This window comes from Erpetoichthys calabaricus, chromosome 3 (genome assembly GCF_900747795.2).
Source record: "Erpetoichthys calabaricus chromosome 3, fErpCal1.3, whole genome shotgun sequence".
NCBI classification, from domain to species: Eukaryota; Metazoa; Chordata; class Cladistia; order Polypteriformes; family Polypteridae; genus Erpetoichthys; species Erpetoichthys calabaricus.
Genome location: NC_041396.2, coordinates 73,559,104 through 73,580,345, shown reverse-complemented (window position 1 = coordinate 73,580,345; position 21,242 = coordinate 73,559,104). Strand labels below are relative to the sequence as shown.

General features: G+C 35.8%; 1 protein-coding gene across 2 annotated transcripts in view; it reads right to left on the bottom strand.

Annotated features, from left to right (window-relative positions):
• LOC114648101 (peroxidasin) overlaps nucleotides 1–21,242 on the bottom strand; it is a 241,956-nt gene that overhangs the window by 55,987 nt on the left and 164,727 nt on the right. For both annotated transcript variants that reach the window (XM_028796918.2, XM_051924571.1), the window contains 5 exons: nucleotides 17,684–17,801; nucleotides 11,560–11,729; nucleotides 8,810–9,082; nucleotides 7,692–7,808; nucleotides 5,267–5,425 (listed from right to left, as the gene is read on the bottom strand). In XM_028796918.2, the coding sequence (XP_028652751.2) occupies nucleotides 5,267–5,425; nucleotides 7,692–7,808; nucleotides 8,810–9,082; nucleotides 11,560–11,729; nucleotides 17,684–17,801 (837 nt within the window). The remainder of the gene's footprint in view (nucleotides 1–5,266; nucleotides 5,426–7,691; nucleotides 7,809–8,809; nucleotides 9,083–11,559; nucleotides 11,730–17,683; nucleotides 17,802–21,242) is intronic.

Here is a 21,242-nt window from a genome sequence, read left to right as displayed (position 1 = left end):
GTATCCCAAACCATCATCTTTGAATGTTGCAAGACTTTCGCCTTGTATGTAGATCGGGGTAATTACATTCATTGCATTCCTAGTCTGAATCACAATCTGATTGTATGGGTGGTTACCTGGCACTGTAGGGTTGCCACCCGTCCTTTAAAATACGGAATCGTGCCGCGTTTGAGAATGAAATTGCGCGTCCCGTTTTGAATCAATACTGGACGGGATTTATCCCGTATTTTTTTTATCATTTTTTTTTTAAAGCAGCGTCTCATGCAAATCATCCCACACGCATTTTATGAAGATGCCTCCTTTCCTACTTTTGATTGGGTAATACTTGATGTCATCGTTAGTTTGATTGGTGTTTTTAACTGTCCAGTGAGGAGGGCGTGTCTTTTAAGTAGAGTCTGCAAAGTGTTGGCACTGAGATGTGGCGTCAGCGCCATAGTTGAAGCCCCTAACGTTGCTGTCAGCAAGTCGGCTAACATCCGCCATGTGCCGTCTTTCAGTTGCGAGAAGCAGATCATAGAATGGTTGAAACTGTTGCCCCTAACGTTGCGCCACGGCGTGTGGTTCGTTTATACTTTGTTAAATGGTCCGACTCAAACCACCTACACCTGAACACCAGCAAAACCAAGGAGCTGGTGGTGGATTTTAGGAGGCCCAGACCCCTCATAGACCCAGTGATCATCAAAGGTGACTGTGTGCAGATGGTGCAGACCTATAAATATCTGGGAGTGCAGCTGGATGATAAATTAGACTGGACTGCCAATACTGATGCGCTGTGCAAGAAAGGACAAAGCCGGTTATACTTCCTTAGAAGGCTGGCTTCTTTCAACATCTGCAATAACATGCTGCAGATATTCTATCAAACAGTTGTGGCGAGCGCCCTCTTCTACGCAGTGGTGTGCTGGGGAGGCAGCATTAAGAGGAAAGACGCCTCACGCCTGGACAAACTGGTGAGGAAGGCAGGCTCTATTGTTGGCATGGAGCTGGACAGTTTAACATCTGTGGCAGAGCGAAGGGCGCTCAGCAGGCTCCTATCAATTATGGAGAATCCACTGCATCCACTAAATAATGTCATCTCCAGACAGAAGAGCAGCTTCAGCGACAGACTGCTGTCACTGTCCTGCTCCACAGACAGATTGAGGAGATCGTTCCTCCCCCAAACTATACGACTCTTTAATTCCACCAGGGGGGGTAAACGTTAATATTTAACATTATACATAGTTATTGTCTGTTTTTTTCACCTGTATTATTATCATTCTTTAATTTAATATTATTTATTGTATCAGTATGCTGCTGCTGAAGAATGTGAATTTCCCATCGGGATTAATAAAGTATCTATCTATCTATCTATCTATCTATCTATCTATCTATCTATCTATCTATCTATCTATCTATCTATCTATCTATCTATCTATCTATCTATCTATCTATCTATCTATCTATCTATCTATCTATCTATCTATCTATCTATCTATCTATCTATCTATCTATCTATCTATCTATCTATCCCTCGTGTGTTCTCATTAAACTTTTATCTCGCGAATATGTTATTGCAATCCGCAGCGGGAGCGTTTCTATAAACTTAATTTAAACTTTCGTTTTACACCGTGCTTTGTTTCCCTTATGAACATGCTTGTATGCTTAACTCGGTCCGTTCTCAATTGTTTAATTAATTTTTTGCTCTTCGCTGTTTGCGGCTGTTCCTCCATTTCCCCCTACTTCGTTCTTTTATCTCGCGAATATGTTATTGCAATCCTTAACGGGAGCGTTTCAATAAACTGATTGAAAATAGTTTTGCATTTACCTTTTTAGTAAAAGGCGAGCTTTTAAGCCTGAGAAATCACCCCGTAAATGCATACGCTTAATTGGACATGTGTTAATATGTATGGTTACACAGTATTAAAAGACAGTGAACAACGTCAGTTACCTTTGTTCCCGCGTTTGATAAAAGGTGAGCTTTTAAGCCTGAGAAATCACCCCGTAAATGCACACGTTTAATTGCACATGTGTTAATATGTATGCTTACACAGTATTAAAAGACAGTCAAAAATTAACGTCATTTACCTTCGTTCCCGCGTGCGACTCGTGCTGTAAATCTCTTCCTTGTTTTTAGTTCACGCGATTACGTAGGAGGCGTGATGACGCGATATGTGACTCTGCCTCCTCCATTACAGTGTATGGACAAAAAATATGTTCCAGTTATGACCATTACGCGTAGAATTTCGAAATGAAACCTGCCTAACTTTTGTAAGTAAGCTGTAAGGAATGAGCCTGCCAAATTTCAGCCTTCCACCTACACGGGAAGTTGGAGAATTAGTGATGAGTCAGTCAGTGAGTGAGTCAGTCAGTCAGTCAGTGAGGGCTTTGCCTTTTATTATTATAGATACTTTTGGGATGTGCCATTTTAATTTTAAATGGATAATCAACTTAGCCACAGTATAGCTTCTTTAAGACTTCTTCTTTCTTCATTTTGCTCTTCCTTTCTCGGCTTGTGTATCTCATTAATGCAAAATCTACATATCTAGGTATCTGCTGGCAACTACTTATCTGACCATTCATTTTTAAAGTCAGCTTTCAAGAGTTTTATTAATTATCACTGTTGGTCTCCTTAGCTGCGCATGTGTTGTTTAACACTTGCTGAAAACCATTTTAACGCCACTCGCTTCAGAATAGAACTGCACAAAGAAAGGAGAGAATTCACCTCATAACTGTGTACTCTAGATGAAATGGACAAAAAACTACATGAAGGGGGACAAGCAATAGATAAATAACATTTCTATTTAGTAACAAAGTAATAACGACAGATCATCACATCAAATGAAACATGTCTATATAATCCTATTAAGAAACTTTATCAGCTAACCAAGAGATCTTCCAAATCCAGAATTGAATTGAAACTATGAGAAACACATGCAGGAAAACCACAATGAGAATGAAAATACTGCTGTCTTCCCCATAAATTTTGAAAATACTTGGAAAAAGAATAAAAACACAAAATAGAAAATAAGAAGTATAAATATAAATCTGTTCAATATAGACCGACTATTCATAATCCAAAGTGCGTGAGACCAGAAGTATTTCAAATTTCAAATATTTCTGGGTTTTGGAATATTTGCATATATGTAATGAAATATCATGGAAATGTATGACGGCTCATAGTGTCCATGGGTCAGACATAATTCCCAAACGAAAATACATGTCTGGGTACAACCTGTTGAAAAGTGTGTAGTGAATAGCAGCAAAATCCTATGCTGCAAAGCCTACACCCACAGGGCTTCTTCTTAAAACACCCCCAGTCTGTACGTTTCAAACTGCTGCTAGAGTTTAGGGAGAAAGAAAAAAGATACTGAATAAAAGACTTGATACTGACAGAAAATAAGAAGCTAAAATTGCTGTTTTTTCAGGTGCTTAGTAGGAAAAAGTAACTGAAACTTAATTAATTTGCACGTTGTTGTGAGTGCTGTGACAATGGAGACAAATTGACACACACACAGACTACCACAGCTAATGTGCTCTACACATTTGACAAGTGCCTTTGTCTGCTATGATATCTTTCTATTATTTTATCTATTCCAGCACTATATGACATAATGAGAGCAAACAGAATTTAGATAAGCATTGTGGTCTATGGATATACGGCGTGTTAATACTTTACAGTTACTGTTTCACGGCATGTTTGCATCTCCAGTTAGAGAGTAATGTTAAATTTCATTAGTTATTCTTTTAGACGTGCAGTCAGAAGGTTGGTGCATCTACCGGGGTTGTTAGGCAGATGTTGATTCGGGTGTTATTGAGTACTGAAAACTACATCTCCTGTGGTTCTTCGTTATCAGCTTTCTTAACGGCAGTCCTTTTGACAGACTGCAATACACTATTTACTTCAAATGCAAATTTTGCAGTTCAGATTTTCATCAATATAGCTGCAAATTCATTCATATGCTGCTATCATCATAATGCTGATTAACAGAGAGCACCTACAGCTCCTGCGACGACATATTGTGCACATTTACCATTCGTCCATTGATACTGTCGAATGCTAATGTACAATCTGATGTTACAAAAAGGTTTTTCTTTGCCTAAGGTTATGTTTATTTTTAAAACATGCAAAGTGCTCTCTGTCTGTGAGGCAACACATATTTTACTGTCTGGGGTCATTTAGGTGACTTTTCAACTGTATATGGTTCATCGTAAACAGAAACTCGTTGTCTATCAGACCAGGTTAGCGAGAGCACTGCTGCTCTTTACAATTTGAAACAACTGCCCCTACTCTGAGTGCCTCCTTCATGAGGCATTGGATTGGTTTAGAAATGTGACATTCAGTGAGCTGCCTACTTGTTCCCATTTAGCTTTTAAAAAATTCACTTGTTGTTGTCTGGCCTCAGTGAGACCAGGGGCACAGTGAAAATAATTCTCAACTTTACTCGACCAGCAACTGCTAGAGAAGATACAAGCATGGAAGCCCATTAATTAAAAAAAAAGAAAAAGAAAATAGTCTCCCAAACTACCATCATTAAATCAGATAACATTTGGTATTTCAACAGTTTGAAAGCATTTTAAGTTTTATTTTACAGGTCTGAATAATGATTTATATGTATGTACAGACACAGGAGAATTACCATTCCCATATATGTAACTTTTAAGTCTTACATTAACATTGTTGATTTTACTGTTTATAGCAAACCCAGGGTCTTAACATACTCCAGCACAGAATAAATATATTTACTATACACTAGCTGCCATGTGTTTATCAAGGATTGAGAGAAACATTTGAAACTATATGCAGAGGGGAAATGTTTGCAGTCTGTTACTATTAAAGGATACCATAATTAAAACTTCATGAAAATGAAAAAAGAAAAAAATCCTTCAATTCTATCTTCTGAACTCATTCATCTACCCTTTTTCTTATCTTGTTTAGTCCAATACAGGCTCTTAAAAATTTATGGGGCATGACAACAACCATGTGTTCCCCTATTAGACAGCCTAGTAAGGAGGTAATTTTGTGCAACTGTGGCCAACAGACATGCTGTACCTGGAACTATCACTTCCAGTTTTGAAGAATTTCTGAGAGAGTAAGAAAATGTCCAAAGACACCATTGCTAAAGCATCTATTCTTCAAGGAAATTTAAATATCAAGGTTAGCATTTCATATAAACTGAAATAATAAGGATTGGGCTGACACAAAATTGATTCAAAATGTTCAACTATTGTTGGATTCATTTGAACATTTTTAGTACATTGTTGATTTAAAAAAAAAAAGTTAAATCAATACCTTTGTGTTGCACAGAGAGCTGCACTGCAGTCCTAACAGAGCCAACAATATTAACAGCTTGACATTCATACTGTCCTTGGTCGTGTGGAGCAACCCCAGATATTCGTAGTGATCCACTAGAAAGAACTATGTGTCTCCTGTCATTTGGCAATGGGCTGCCTAAGGGAAAGATACAAATTATGTTTGCATACCCATTCTCTTTTCATTTTATTTATATTAAAACATAGTAATAAAATCTGATAAAATCCAGAAAATTACAACAATATGTTCTGTTCTGAACATAAATTATGAAACTCAGCACTCGACTCCCACCCAAGATGTGCAACATGAGTGCTCCACCTACAGTGATTTTTCCTTTAGAATGAAACTGCAGATAAGATGAAAGGTTTAACAGAAGCCTGGTGTGCATACTTGGTTACAGTTACATTATAAGAAGAATTTTATTTTTGGCAATTTTAAATTATACAAAACATTGCCTTCTCATCAAGTTACAGAAAGTGGATTAAGATTCTTCTAGCTGTGGAAAATCATTCTTTGTTTAACCAGTGTGCTATAGGATGTCCAAACCCATTTTTCATAGCACAAAATTATCCCATCTGGTAGATATTGCTGTTATATGAAACCTTTAGATATATGAAAATTTTTGCCTAAAATGGCTTGAGTGTAGAACATTCCTGAAACATGTGCCCCAGTGATGCAGACATTTGATGGCATTGCTTACAGGTTGTATTTAGCCCTGGAAACGTTTTAGACAATTTTAGATATGTGTGAACAATGAATAATTTTAATTTTAATTTTTTGGCACATATTGAATTAGAATGCATTTTCTGAATAGCTAAATTCCATTCCTTTTCTCAAAATCAAACTTTAGCTGAAAGATCCCTTTATTATCATTTACTGAGATCATCAGAATATAAATATTTTTTTGATATACTCTGAATATTTTGTGGTGATGCTTCCTGCATCTTGAGAGACTAGTCAGAATCTCCTCATAGTTAAGTTAAAACAGTTCAGGGATGTCACCTTGGTCTCATCTAGCCAAGAACACAACAGCACATGTAGGCTATACTATGAATCAATACCTGGATATTTTTTGTAATCATTTCATCACTTCAGTGATTTTAGAAGGCATAGAAATTGATAGAAGAATGTAAAAATGCAGACAGAGGATTTTAGTATGTGTGTGCTGCTCAAACTTTAAAGTGAAAGTAAAAACTATTGAAATTGAAATTTGAAAATCCTATGTAAACTATACACAGATTTGACTGCTTTCACCCACAAGTACCATATGAAAGAAAAATTAAAACACTGCTAATGACTTCTTCTCTTGTATAGTTGTCCCAGCTGATACCTTGCAATTAAAAACAATGTGCAAGTCAGGTAATTAATTAATGTAACCTATATCAAAATATACTGTATTTGATGTTAAAAACACTAATAACCAGGCACAAATTAAGATTTAGAACAATATACCTACACCAAACGAATAACTTATTTATAAAATGAGCCACAAGTTATGCTGCTAATATTTGAACATTTCCTCAGAAAGGCTAAGAAATCACGTTACACACCACACAATGCTGAAAATGTAACAATAAGAATAAGATACTTAAAGTAACAGCTGTTGTGAAACACTGAACCAGGGGAGTAACTTTTTTGTGGACATGTTTCAGTCTTTTCTTCCCCATATTTTTCAAACAGTAATAAACAATTTACAGTTAACCAAGGCACCAAATTTGAGTGTGTTTCTTTTAGGAGCTCTACCCTTCCCATATGCTGTTGGTTCCAGGATTGCACCTTGTACTGAGGGGTAGACTCTTGATAATTTATATTATATGGATGAATGGTATGGTTTAGAAAAAAACACAAAAGCTAAGAAAAAGAAAAAGAAAATCGAACATTAAGTTTAAATACAAAGTGCTGGTTTTATCTAATTTATTCCATTTGGAAAGTGTAGGGGCAAAATATGATATTTCCAAAGGTTTTCAGAAACTGGAAACTCTACAACTTCCTTGCCTTTTTTTTAAACAAGTAAAGACAGATGAATCAGGACTGAAATACATAAAAATGTGAAAAATATTTATCAATAGAGGTACACTATGTTTATTAATTACTTGATTTAATTAATGTATTAGACTATAATATGAGAAATACTATAATATATGAATATGACAAAGTGATTATTTGTCTATTGATGTAAATAAGAAGAAAGAGATGGAACACTGTAATTTCAGTTAAACACCAATATTTCTGTTTTCAAAACCCATGATGAAAAATACATTTGAAATTAGCAGCAGGATTCCAGATCCGAGGTTAATACTATGATAAGAGCAAAATGGCATTCACCCAATATCTGTAATGTAATGCAAAACAACAAAGGCAGGAAAGTGCTAGAATCTCACTAAAAAGTTACACTCTTCCTTACCACCCCTTGTCCAGGCTATCACTGGGCGAGGATATCCTTGTGCTTCACAGGCAAAGTCAACAGTTACTCCCTCCAGTGCTGTTTGGTCTTGGGGAAAAACTGTGAATTGAGGTGTTGCTGCAAACAACCACAGAAGTCAACAAATTTAAAAATAAATGTCACACCAAGCCATATTTTCCACTAGAAATATTGCATTCTAACATGATTGTAATCTAGAAATACCATATCTAAGTGACAATGTAGAAAAAAGTATTTCTGTCTTTTCTTAAAAAAATTAAAATAAGGTAACAAAGAATGTTCTATTAGTATCAGCAACTGGTTGTTCATTAAGAAAGTGACTAAAACAAACACTTACAGCTAGTGCAGAACTCCATGATCTAAGTTTTACACCCTGCCCAATATTAAATACCATTTATACACACCCTGTTCCTTTGAGAGACTATACTAATCATTGTAAAATGAGAACTGTTACAACTGTAGATCATACTTTCAGCAAGAAAGAAGTAATAATGTCTCTCTTTTTCACCAGAGGATGTAAAAATGCAACAAGTTGAGACTTTTATTGTGGGTGTATTAATTGGCATATTACATTGCACACAAGCCTTAAAGAAACATAGTAAGAACTGTACTTTGTTCTGCTTCAAATTACTATTAAATTCATTGGTTGAAGATGACACAACAGACTTACACTTGCAAAAAAGTTTTAGCTTTTACTTTTATATAACATCTGACATTAAAAAAGAAAAAACGATTTTTTTTTTAGAAATGCAGTGCCAAAATATAATATGGTGAATCACTGAGGCTTTTAGTATATTTTAAATCACTTTAAAAATGAGAGTTTTGAAAAAAAAAGTTTTACATTCATGTAGCAAATATAACAAAGTCTGAGTAGATTAGGTATATGTATTATTATTAATATTATTGTAGGCACATTTTATAATAAATGCATATATTAAATAGGGTGGACTTCCCATTTATGTTATCAGAATGGCTATATACTGGATACACAAAAAACTAGTTTCCTTTTCATGTGCTTTACATGTAAATAATGTATATTCAATAAGATGATGTAATGAAACTGGACTTGGAGCACATCTGAAACATCTGATTACCTTTACCTTGTACAATAATGTAGGCTGTAGCTTGGATAGTATCAGCATTATTGCTTGCAAAACAAATATATTGTCCTCCGTCTGCCTGGTTGACATTCTGGATGTAGAGACCCCCAGAGTTTGTGATGGTTATGCGGTCATCATTAAGCAAGGGAGTTCGGTCTCCTTTGGTCCAAGAAATCCGGGGGTGAGGTTGGCCTGTTGCACTACATTCTAGCGTCACACTCTCTCCCACTAACACTTCTGTGTTTTGAGGCTGAATTACAAAACTTGGTCTTGCTATAAAAAAAAAAAAAATAAAAGCAATTGACAGAGAATGATCTGCATATATAAAAAAAGTAACTAGCTAAGCTAACATAATTTACTTTGCCAAAGGCTATGCTTTCTATTTTGAAATGAAAATTGTATTAATAAATTTCACATTTTTCATTTTGCAATTTTTCTGCATACTTTATTCTGGAAAAGTGTAGTGATCTGAGAAATTATTTTATTTCATGTCTGGCTTAAGTTTGCCACTGGTAGTTACGGCTCTCAAAAGCACGTCAATGGATAGATGACACATATGAAGCATACTTTCCACCAGCTGATGTTTTCAGTCACATTTCATTTATCTTTTAATCTGTTTCTCTTTTTACACCTCTCTCAGACTCTGCAATGTTGATGTCATGAGAAGTGCCATGGTAACCTCCTGACCAATTAATGAGGAGGGAGGTGCGTCTTCAATTTAAAGGCTCACATCTCACTTGTGCATGATAGGATTTTTCAGAAATGGTTTATTTACCAGTACTTTAATAAATATGCACATTGTTACCATGAATACATAAGATTTAAAAATGTTCTTCAACGATCTCTAAAAACAACATGGGGTAAGTAAGAGATGCAAAAATGATAATTTTTGGGTGGAGAATTCCTTTAAGGCAAAAAGTTCATCTAAATAAGAGTCAAACAAGCAATTATGTTAAAGAAGGGTCTGGTCACAGATCAAATTGGTAAGTAACTGGACGTCATCCATAATTATGCCCTCAAACCCTGTCATCGATTTCCTAATGACACTATAAGCATATAATGATGTATACAAAAATGCTGATGCCATTTTAATGCATGAGGAAAATGGGGGCAGATAGTTTATAAAAGCAGTACAATTTTTTTTGTTTCAAAATATTTTTTAAATATATATATGATTCATAAAATATTGACAAATATTAGGGTCAGGGTGTAATAGCATAACAAGGCGCACATGTGAGAATAAAACACTACTTATATTAAATGCATGTTCACATTTGTTTTAATTTGGTTATATGCGTATGATTTCATTCTGGTGAAATTAATGGCACGGCCAGCATATGGGCATGTGTGTGCACTAAATTCCAAACTCATGTCAACATTTGGTGCCTGTGGCTTATTAGGAAACATTGATATATAAACATGGCTTCCAAATAGTTGTCCTTGATCTTTGCCATTCTACTGACAAAAACTGGGTTTGTATAGCCTTCAACTCTGTTGAAGAATTTCGGTTTAGAAAAATAAGCTCTTGCCTGTGCAGCCTAAAAAAATAGAATAATTAATTTAAAAACATTACTGAACAACTCTAAAAAATGTCAGTGAAAACTACAGTGCTGTAATTCAGTATGTTTCAAAAGTATCAAAGTCATATTTCACAGCCAATTAAAACATGCTTTTTGTGTTGGTTTTACTTGCATATGCTTTAAGTAGTCAAGATTGTTTTGCAGACTTGCTTTATTCTGCCATTGTTTATGTTTCTTTTCATATATTACTTTGTTCTTAATATCTGAGAAGTCTTAAAGGAGTGTTCTATTGTTTTATTTTGAGTTTTTTCTTAAAGCAACAGTATTTTTTAATGAAAGTGAGGAACTGTCAATGCTTTTGTCTAATGTACATTCAGAAAATATTTTTTTGGAATGTGTAATGTTCATCTTTTTCTAGCATATGTGTCATCCAATTATGGAACTTGCATCCTTCTAAGTGGTTAAAATGTTTGTTTTTTTGCCACAAGTACTATATTTTTAATTCTAATAACTAATACTACAAGCTGTACTAACTCTTTGAAAAGCACCTGCGCACAGTGTCACTGCTCATGATGGAAGCTACTGCTGTAAATAACGATTAGCCTGGTATTGTCTGAAATCTACAGTATGGTCTGATGTGATCACACAATTTGTTTCAGTTTGGTTCTGGTGAACAACAATGTTATAAAGTTTTTATTACCCATGCAATGATAAAAGTGCATTTTCTGTCTTTATTTTACTATGCTTAGAAAAATTACTTTATAGGTACAGAAAGTATCATTTCAAATACATCACTTTAAAGGAAATTACATTATTTATTCTGATGAAAAAATATTCTTGCTTCATTATGGTAGACAATAGTTGCCTACTGCCATTCTTTAGTTTGGTTCTTTGACAGTGGAGTTTTCTGCTCCAGACATGATTATACTTGTGTGTGCTGAAAGGGTCTGATTCCACTAACAACTCTCTGCCCAAAGGCTGCCAGAAAAGAAGAATGAGCTGAGCTGAGTATTATGAGGAATATGCAATAAGGCAATTAGTATATTACTGTACAAAATATCTTCAAAAATGAAAAGCATTATTCTCCTAAATGCAGTATTCTCCTAAATTTCAAATTTCTGTCTCAACTTTGTACTCTGGCATAAGATTTTTTTCTACTCTTTTCTTTTTCTTTCACTACAGCAGTTTTAAAATTCCTTTTTTAATCAAGATGACAGTCGCTCTACTCACATGGTGCACCAAAGTAACGAAGGGTAACTTCAGGGGTTTTCACTTTCCCAGCAACATTTTTTGCCATGCATTGATACACTCCTTGATCAGTTTCCTGGGTGTTCTGAATCATTAATGTCCCATCCTCAAGCAAATTTAAACGTTCATCATCCTTCATGTCCAGCTCATTGCTAGAAAATACACAAAAAATATATAATCCAATAATCAGAACATACAGATTGCTATTAGTGGTTAAACTACATAAAATGAGCACACACTAGATAAAACCTCTCTGAGAAATTCTTAGTACATATCTTATAAAATGTACAAATAAAACAACACAAAAGGAACAAAAATTATGTGTGCCAGGTAGGGGTGTATGGTATACCAATAAAAATGAGACACCAGTAGAAATCTGTCAACCGGTAGAAATTTTCATATAGCATTTTTATCATGGCTGAAGACGTCAAGAAGCTTCCTTTGTTACTTGTCGCAAAAGAGACAGTACATGGTGGAGAGTGGGCATTCTGTTATCTTCTGACAGAGCCAGCACTTTTCACAACCACAAGCAAGAGGACTCCCATCCCTCCTCCTAATCACCCGTCTCCCCACCCATGAAATTATTTTTAGATTTGATTGTGTTTTTGAAATTTAAAAAGGGCAATTCCCCAGCTCCCGCAATTGTTAAGAAGCCAAGAAAACAGATTCCCACTCTGAGGAACAATGTTTCACTTCAAACATTGATGATAATAATAATAAAGTAGCCTTGAATTAACCATTGCGCAAAATAAGCATATGTTAAAATCAGCAAAAGAAAAGGACCAGTACTCACTCTTTAAAAAAATTAGGAGAAAATTATCAGTAGGTAACAATAAGAATTATTATTACATCTTTTGATTCATATTGGCTCCAGCAGACCCCCGTGACCCTGTGTTTGGATTCAGCGGGTTGGAAAATGGATGGATGGATGATTCATATATATTGAAATGCTATATATTTTTAAAGTTAGAAAGCAATGAAATGGGAGATGTTTTGTTTCATACAAATACAGTAATGATGTTTCTTCTTTAGTCACTCTTTTTAAAAAATGGTCCAACAACAACAATTTCTGTTGAAAGAGGATTTTGAAACTCAGTCATGTGACAAGTAAGAATTCTTTCTTCACTACACTGGATTGTACAGTTTGGATCGCTAGGCCCTGATGTGGCAATATTCAGTCAATGGAGATCTAAATTTTCTTTGGTTTGCCTTTTAAATATGATTTGAAAGGAAATGTTAAAGTCTAGCTAGGATTGGTTGTTTTTGTTCAATGGAAAACCAAAAGAATTGGGAAGAATAGCTTTTTGAATATGTATTTTTTATTGTCAATCTTGTTTCTTTTTTACTCTATAGTCTATACAGTACACATTTTCAAAGATTCTGTGCCTTTTTGTCGGTAAGTGGAACAGTGGCGGTTTGTAAAACGGGGTATATCTCCCCCTCCAAATACTTTAAAAAATCTACTTATATTAACTATCCATCCATCCATCCATTATCCAACCCGCTATATCCTAACACAGGGTCACGGGGGTGTGCTGGAGCCAATCCCAGCCAACACAGTGCGCAAAGCAGGAACAAACCCCAGGCAGGGCGCAAGCCCACCACATTATACAGTGGTGTGAAAAACTATTTGCCCCCTTCCTGATTTCTTATTCTTTTGCATGTTTGTCACACAAAATGTTTCTGATCATCAAACACATTTAACCATTAGTCAAATATAACACAAGTAAACACAAAATGCAGTTTGTAAATGGTGGTTTTTATTATTTAGGGAGAAAAAAAAATCCAAACCTACATGGCCCTGTGTGAAAAAGTAATTGCCCCCTGAACCTAATAACTAGTTGGGCCACCCTTAGCAGCAATAACTGCAATCAAGCGTTTGCGATAACTTGCAATGAGTCTTTTACAGCGCTCTGGAGGAATTTTGGCCCACTCATCTTTGCAAAATTGTTGTAATTCAGCTTTATTTGAGGGTTTTCTAGCATGAACCGCCTTTTTAAGGTCATGCCATAGCATCTCAATTGGATTCAGGTCAGGACTTTGACTAGGCCACTCCAAAGTCTTCATTTTGTTTTTCTTCAGCCATTCAGAGGTGGATTTGCTGGTGTGTTTTGGGTCATTGTCCTGTTGCAGCACCCAAGATCGCTTCAGCTTGAGTTGACGAACAGATGGCCGGACATTCTACTTCAGGATTTTTTGGTAGACAGTAGAATTCATGGTTTCATCTATCACAGCAAGCCTTCCAGGTCCTGAAGCAGCAAAACAACCCCAGACCATCACACTACCACCACCATATTTTACTGTTAGAATGATGTTCTTTTTCTGAAATGCTGTGTTCCTTTTACGCCAGATGTAACGGGATATTTGCCTTCCAAAAAGTTCAACTTTTGACTCATCAGTCCACAAGGTATTTTCCCAAAAGTCTTGGCAATCATTGAGATGTTTCTTAGCAAAATTGAGACGAGCCCTAATGTTCTTTTTGCTTAACAGTGGTTTGCGTCTTGGAAATCTGCCATGCAGGCCGTTTTTGCCCAGTCTCTTTCTTATGGTGGAGTCGTGAACACTGACCTTAATTGAGGCAAGTGAGGCCTGCAGTTCTTTAGACGTTGTCCTGGGGTCTTTTGTGACCTCTCGGATGAGTCGTCTCTGCGCTCTTGGGGTAATTTTGGTCGGACGGCCACTCCTGGGAAGGTTCACCACTGTTCCATGTTTTTGCCATTTGTGGATAATGGCTCTCACTGTGGTTCGCTGGAGTCCCAAAGCTTTAGAAATGGCTTTATAACCTTTACCAGACTGATAGATCTCAATTACTTCTGTTCTCATTTGTTCCTGAATTTCTTTGGATCTTGGCATGATGTCTAGCTTTTGAGGTGCTTTTGGTCTACTTCTCTGTGTCAGGCAGCTCCTATTTAAGTGATTTCTTGATTGAAACAGGTGTGGCAGTAATCAGGCCTGGGGGTGGCTACGGAAATTGAACTCAGGTGTGATACACCACAGTTAGGTTATTTTTTAACAAGGGGGCAATTACTTTTTCACACAGGGCCATGTAGGTTTGGATTTTTTTTCTCCCTAAATAATAAACACCATCATTTAAAAACTGCATTTTGTGTTTACTTGTGTTATATTTGACTAATGGTTAAATGTGTTTGATGATCAGAAACATTTTGTGTGACAAACATGCAAAAGAATAAGAAATCAGGAAGGGGGCAAATAGTTTTTCACACCACTGTATTAACTAGATAAAGTAAAATAATCATGAAATAAATTTCCTTATTTGCACAACGTACCTGGTGTCAACACATGTCAACATCCATTAAAAATTGGTTTCACTTGTTTAATTTATGTGTGAATACCTATATTTCCTAAGTGAAGGGTGCTGGCCAAATGAGAGTGTATGTAAGTCCTTGATCATTTGGTAAGCAGGTGACCTGAGGATTCCCTTTAATTGTTTGCTTTCAGATTTTGCCTGGCACACAGTACCCTGCGCCCCGACATGTATTGGCAGTGAATTAGTACTGATTTAGGTTTTTTTTAATCTAATGTGATTGGACAATCGTCAACACACTATTTCAGGTTCATGTCAATGGCTCACAGTTCCCACCCACGATTAACTTAACTACTGATTAGCAAGCGTGACTTCACAGAGGTGGTAACTTCAAGTGAAACTTCAGAAATCAAAGAAAATTTGGTTATTTCTTTAAACACCCCTTCATAAATCATTCAATTGAAGAAGAAAAAAATAAGATAAAGGAGCTTGGACCGGAATGACCTGACTTAAGAATTCAGCAGCAGGCAAGTGATCAAGGATGAGCTTACACACGGACATTTTCCACTCCTGTTATGACCAACAGAGTTGGCTAACTTAATGTGATTTAAGTAATGCTTTTTTTTATTCCCTGTTTTCTGTTTCAAAGTGTCGAAGTGTTGTGAACAATGATTGGGTTATGAGACCTAAAACATCTTTCTATAAAGTGCAGATGGCATGAAAGTAGCTGCAGTCATCTAGAGCAGTGTTTTTCAATCTGTGTTGTGGTACAGTGGTATGCCATGAGAATTACCCAGGTGTGCTGTGGAATAATAGTGTAGCACACTTGGGTCTGAAACTGAGAGGGACAAGCTCTGCAGGTGGTCGAGACGTGTCTGAGAAGGTCAGGACTACCTGGAGAAGCTGGCATAAATGCAGCTCCATCATCGCTGTGCTGCAGACACAGCACTTCAAGCAGTTCAGATGCACCTCCTTCTGCCCTGGTTATGTGGTCGCCAGCAAGCCTCACAGCGTTGGTGGATAGTGGGCATATGAGTTGCATCTGAGAGAGGTGAGCAAAAGAACGAAGCAGCTTGGAGATGCCACCAAAGTGGTCACTAAGTGCCATGTCTGCAAAAGCTAATCTGGGAGATTCCTTTTTACTGGCTTCTCCAGTAATCCTGTCCCTTTGGACAGTTAAGCACATTTAACAGATAGAATGTGTTTGTAGTTAGTAAGACAGTAGTGTGCTTTGGGATGATTTTGTTTACAAAAAGTGTGCCGCTATTGAAAAAAAGGTTTGGAAACACTGATATAGACAATAATATGAGGCTATTTTTTTTTTTTTTTGCAGGCTTAGTGAAATGACTCAATTTAATTGGAAAGTAATTTAAGAAATGTTCAGATCCGAAGGAAAGCAAAATCTATGTTCAAGGAAATATAGAATAAGATTTAGGTTGGACTTTTCCTGTAGGTGTTGTAAAAGACATGTTTTTTATGAGGTAGGTTATAAGATGTGGGGGTCTGTGGATGTTACAATATGAATTGGTGAGGTAAGCCTGGCAAACCTACATGTGTTGAATAAAATTATGGTGGAAATTACTCTATGGGTGTAGTAAATGATAAACTGGGATGCAAGACTTCACAGAAATCAGAGGACTAGTGATTGTATAATGTGGATTTATGGAGTACAGTGGAAATGTCCAAGGACTGGGGAATCTATTAGCAGAGGCAGAATAAGATTTGGATTGAACTTACGTTATGGATGTGTTATACGACAGATGGAAGTACACATTATTGGAAGATTATGGAAGTGGGTGTGCAAATATTATGGTGTAGGTTTTGGCAGAATGGGGAACTGGTCAAGTTGGCAGAGGACATACCAACTTTTTAATGCCCAATTACTACTCCTCCTGCCTTCACCGTTTCCAATGAAAATATAACAGTGCAAAAACGTTTTCAGTGTCCCTCGTATTATTTTGTATCCAATATTGTATATTTGATCTTTTTTTCTGCTATTTCCCAGTTGTCAATTCTGAAATTCTATGAAGCACTTTTAGCATGGGAAAGGCACTATGAAATTAAAATGTGTTATTACTTTTGTTGTTGTCATTATTATTACTTTAGTTGATTAAAATGGTCCTTATAAAAAGAAACACCACAGTAGAACTACACACTGTTAACCTAAAATTATTTCAACAGAAGCACCTAAACTAGACTCTGGCAGAAACTTATATGCACATAGATTATATTGTGATATATACCATACAGTATGTGTGATACTTTTTTTTTTTATTATATAGTGATATACATTTTTGATCAATCAGAATACTTGGCTTAGCCATAACCCATACATACAGTATTTTAAATTACTGAATGCATAAACAAGACACGCAAATTACTGGAGTGAAGACATCTTTGGCATTAACCCACATGACATATAATTGAAATGATGATTATTTCAGAAAGAACTTGAGACTACAGTATGGTAGGAACAGAATAAAACAATGTGTTTGAGGAAGAAGATATTTAGGGGAGCAATTATTGTCTGAAAGCATTATGCTGAATTACAAAAAAAGGGTCTTTTGGTAGACCATACAGCACATTTCTTGTACTTAGATCAGATTAGTAAAAGAAAAGACCATGAAAATACAGATCCATCAGGAAAATTGAATGAAGAAGCTTTCAAATGATGGGTGGTATCAACATGGGCAGGAGGCTCAGCTCATGAGGACAGGCTCAGTTACTCTGCCCTTACTACATTTCTTTGAATGTGCACCTGTGTTTTACTACTCTACAAAGTGCTCTGGAATGCTGACTATTAAAAAAAAACACAGAAAAATGTATTGAAAATTGACTTACTTATTACGTAGCCAGATAATTTCAGGTTTTGGGTTGCCTTCTGCTCTGCAGGTGAAGTAGACAGTGTTTCCTGAGATAACATCCACATCTTGGGGCTCTGAAGTGATTCTTGGAACTTCTACAAAAACAGGATGCTGAAAATGAGGGACAACCTTGTCACAAATTCCCTCCCATTGATCAGTTAGACAGGCATTTTAGAAATGTAAAATATACTGTTGTACTTTTTTAACAAACAGATAAAATTCATAAATTATACAGTAAATTTATAAACAAAATTATTTTAAGTTCTAGTAGATTACTTTAACTGCATATTTGAAAAACTATGTGCTGGTAAGCCAATCTTAACCTACACTTTAGAATTATTATGACATTCTTCAATATACTGAAAAACTACTCTTGAGTGCAGTCCTTATATCAGGCTAACATAAGACAGGCTTCTTTACATAACATTATACTCAAAGTGAATAAACCAAAAATAATGTACTGTAACTGTAGACTGGATGTTTTTTTTTACTTTGAAAGTCTAAAAGGTGTATCTGTTGAGAAAGGGGAGACCTATATCAGTAAAGCTAACGCCATAAATGAGATTAGTCAATTGAACTGTAGGAAAGATTAACAGTTTTGTTTTTAGAAGTGTGTGTCCTGATCTTGGATATCAGATAACAACTTCTTGTGTTCAGAGATTTGCAAAAATTGTGACCAGTTTCTTGCATTATTTAAGTAAAAAATGTGGTGTTTTCTTCTTACATGATACACCAAAGGATTGTAAAACAACAAGAGTTAACTAACTCGTTTTCACATAATAAGATGACAGGATTTCAGTACATGACCTATGTTTATAACAAACAATCTATTAAAAAAAAACCCATGTAGTCAATGGTGTATTAGAATTCATTACGTTCAATAGCTGAATAATGGGTGCACCAATAATTTGTATTTATTTATTTTTTTAATACTTGACTAGATATCTTCCTATTACAGATATGTATGTTTATAAGGAAAGTTTTATCTATACATTTGTTATTTTCACCAGACTATGTAAGGGTATAATACTACAATATTAGCAAATTTCTAAATCAGTTGTATGCCGTGCCCTAAACAAATCAGATAATTGCATTCTTTAACTCTACTTATGTTTTGCACTTTTTGTTTTATTAGACACAGTTTTAACATACACAGTGAATTTATATTCTCTGGGATCCACATATCCATTTATCAAAATTCTGTACTTTCAAGTTATGTCTAAGGCCATACATGCATAACAAGATCCAGGGTCCTATGAAGATTTGTAAGATTAAAGTCTCCCAAAAAAGTCAAGCTTGTTTTAATTAAAAATGCCCCTTTCACAAACCACTAATTCTTCCAATAACAATTATTTGTGCTGGGCGGGGACGGTAATAAAGGCCAATACAGTACATCCAATTCAGAGCTTTGGGGCAAAGCCTAAATAGCCAAGAAACAAGTCTAGACAGGGCACCATTCCATCTAGGGGTGTCAGAAGAACAAATACTTTGGTATAAAGTTGAAACACTGTTCTAAAAATGTAACATTAATAGCTTATTTTATAGCATCAATAGTACTGAATTAAAATCAGTACCATACTTGTGCATGACTGCACGTAGACAAAGGGACAATAATACACATGAAAATGGACTCACAGTGGGAATGCCATAGCACCAAATTAGCACATGTTGCAGGAGAACTTCAGCACATGATTACAAGAATTGTGCTTATTACTGTATTTTAAAAAATTCCAAAACACACACACAAATGCATTCGTTATTGTCACTTATATCGCATTATGGAATTAGTTCAGAAATAGATTCATGCATGCTTTCAGAGCACAATAAAGTGACCAATCAGGGGTGCATTTCCTGAAAGCTTTGTAACACTAATTACTTTGTTATCTCATACTAAATATTGTTTGTTAATTAGCAAGTGTCTATTATTATTATTTATTGTTATTATTATTATTATTATAGGTTAATGCTGCAATACAGTAGAACCATAAAATTATAATGTAGATTATAAATTAGCGCAAAAGAGGAGCTTTCTAACTTTGATGAATTAACTAATGGAAACATGCTCTGTAATCAGTCACATCCTTTAAAGTGAGAAGGTGAATTGCCCTTTAGAAACATCAATGATGTGAAAATTGTGCTGGTCAACCGGAGGCACCATTTCAGACTATACTGCCCGAGGAAGTCAAATCACAGATCTATATACTCTGCGTGCTCTTTTCCCCTCATCTGTATTCACACTCCCAGGCTCTTGAATCCCATCTACACCTGTCAAAAGGGATTCTCAGGGCTCATGTCGAGGTGATATACATCTAATCATCAGCGGCTTTTTGCAGAAATTGTGGCAAAGCAGCCTGGGATTGCACTGATGCTTATATCTGGTCCAGCTCTGGAATGTGTCATATGGCAAGAGAAGGTGCATTTTCTGGTGGGAGGGTCCTAGGAGACAATTTTGTGTCCTCTTCATGAATACCTGCTAATTAAAATGTTGAATCTCAAAATCATGGGATGGTGCGACACCAACGCACACACACTGCTGTACAGCGCAGTCTGAGCATATGGAAGATACCATTCTGGTGCTGCAAAGGGCAGTCCTTGTGGGCTTCATCAGGTCTTGGAAAACATTTCTTTATTTTTTGCCAACTCCTCCATAAGTTGTTTTAACTCCTGTTTTGCAAAGTGTTGCTTTCTTTTCTTTTTGCTCTTATTTTGGGCCTGTTTATAGATTTTTGACTGATAAGTTAAATTCATTTCAAAGGATGTTAATCTTTTCATTTTACAAAGAGATATTCCTTCAGCAGAGGAGAATAGATAGGCTGAGGTCTGTAGCAAGGTTTTACCTGTTGGCCCAATATAGGTAAAAATAAAAATGGAAGATGGACTGATGGTTGCATTAGGGGAGAACCAGCTCCAAGATAAAGCTACATGTCTCAGGATTTTTATAAAAAATCCGTCTCTCCTTTTAATGATATTCTGGACAAGTAATATATAGAAATAATTCTTTTTTAAGTCAAAAAGCAAAATTCTAGTTGCAAAGGGCAATTTAGTGAAACGTGCCTTTCACAAGGGGCATCCATAGCCTTACACACAAACTCTCTCCTGGGAAATTTGGTCTAAGCTTCTTTCATCTGTCAGACAATTAGGAGTTGGCTGTAGAAAATTTTCACTAATATTAGTAAGTCATATAAATACAACCCAGCAAAAAAGTGCACAAAGGATCTAATAACTAGGAAACAGCAATGCAGCAACAATGGCCCCTAATTTATGGTGTAATTTTCTATTTTGCCCAATGGCAAAGTTAATTCTAAATTATTTAAAATAATCTTTCCCATGGTATCTCTATTGTAGATGAAAGGTATATGTGGCTAGGAAGTACGTACATTGTTTAAGCACAACTACAAGATTACTTGTTGTTAAAAAAGCTTCTGATCAAATGAGGAGCTGAGAAAAAAGAAATAAATGTGCATTACTAAAAATTATATGCAGTTTTAAAACAGCAAAAATACCTAAATATAGCACACGTGGCCTTCAAGTGATGT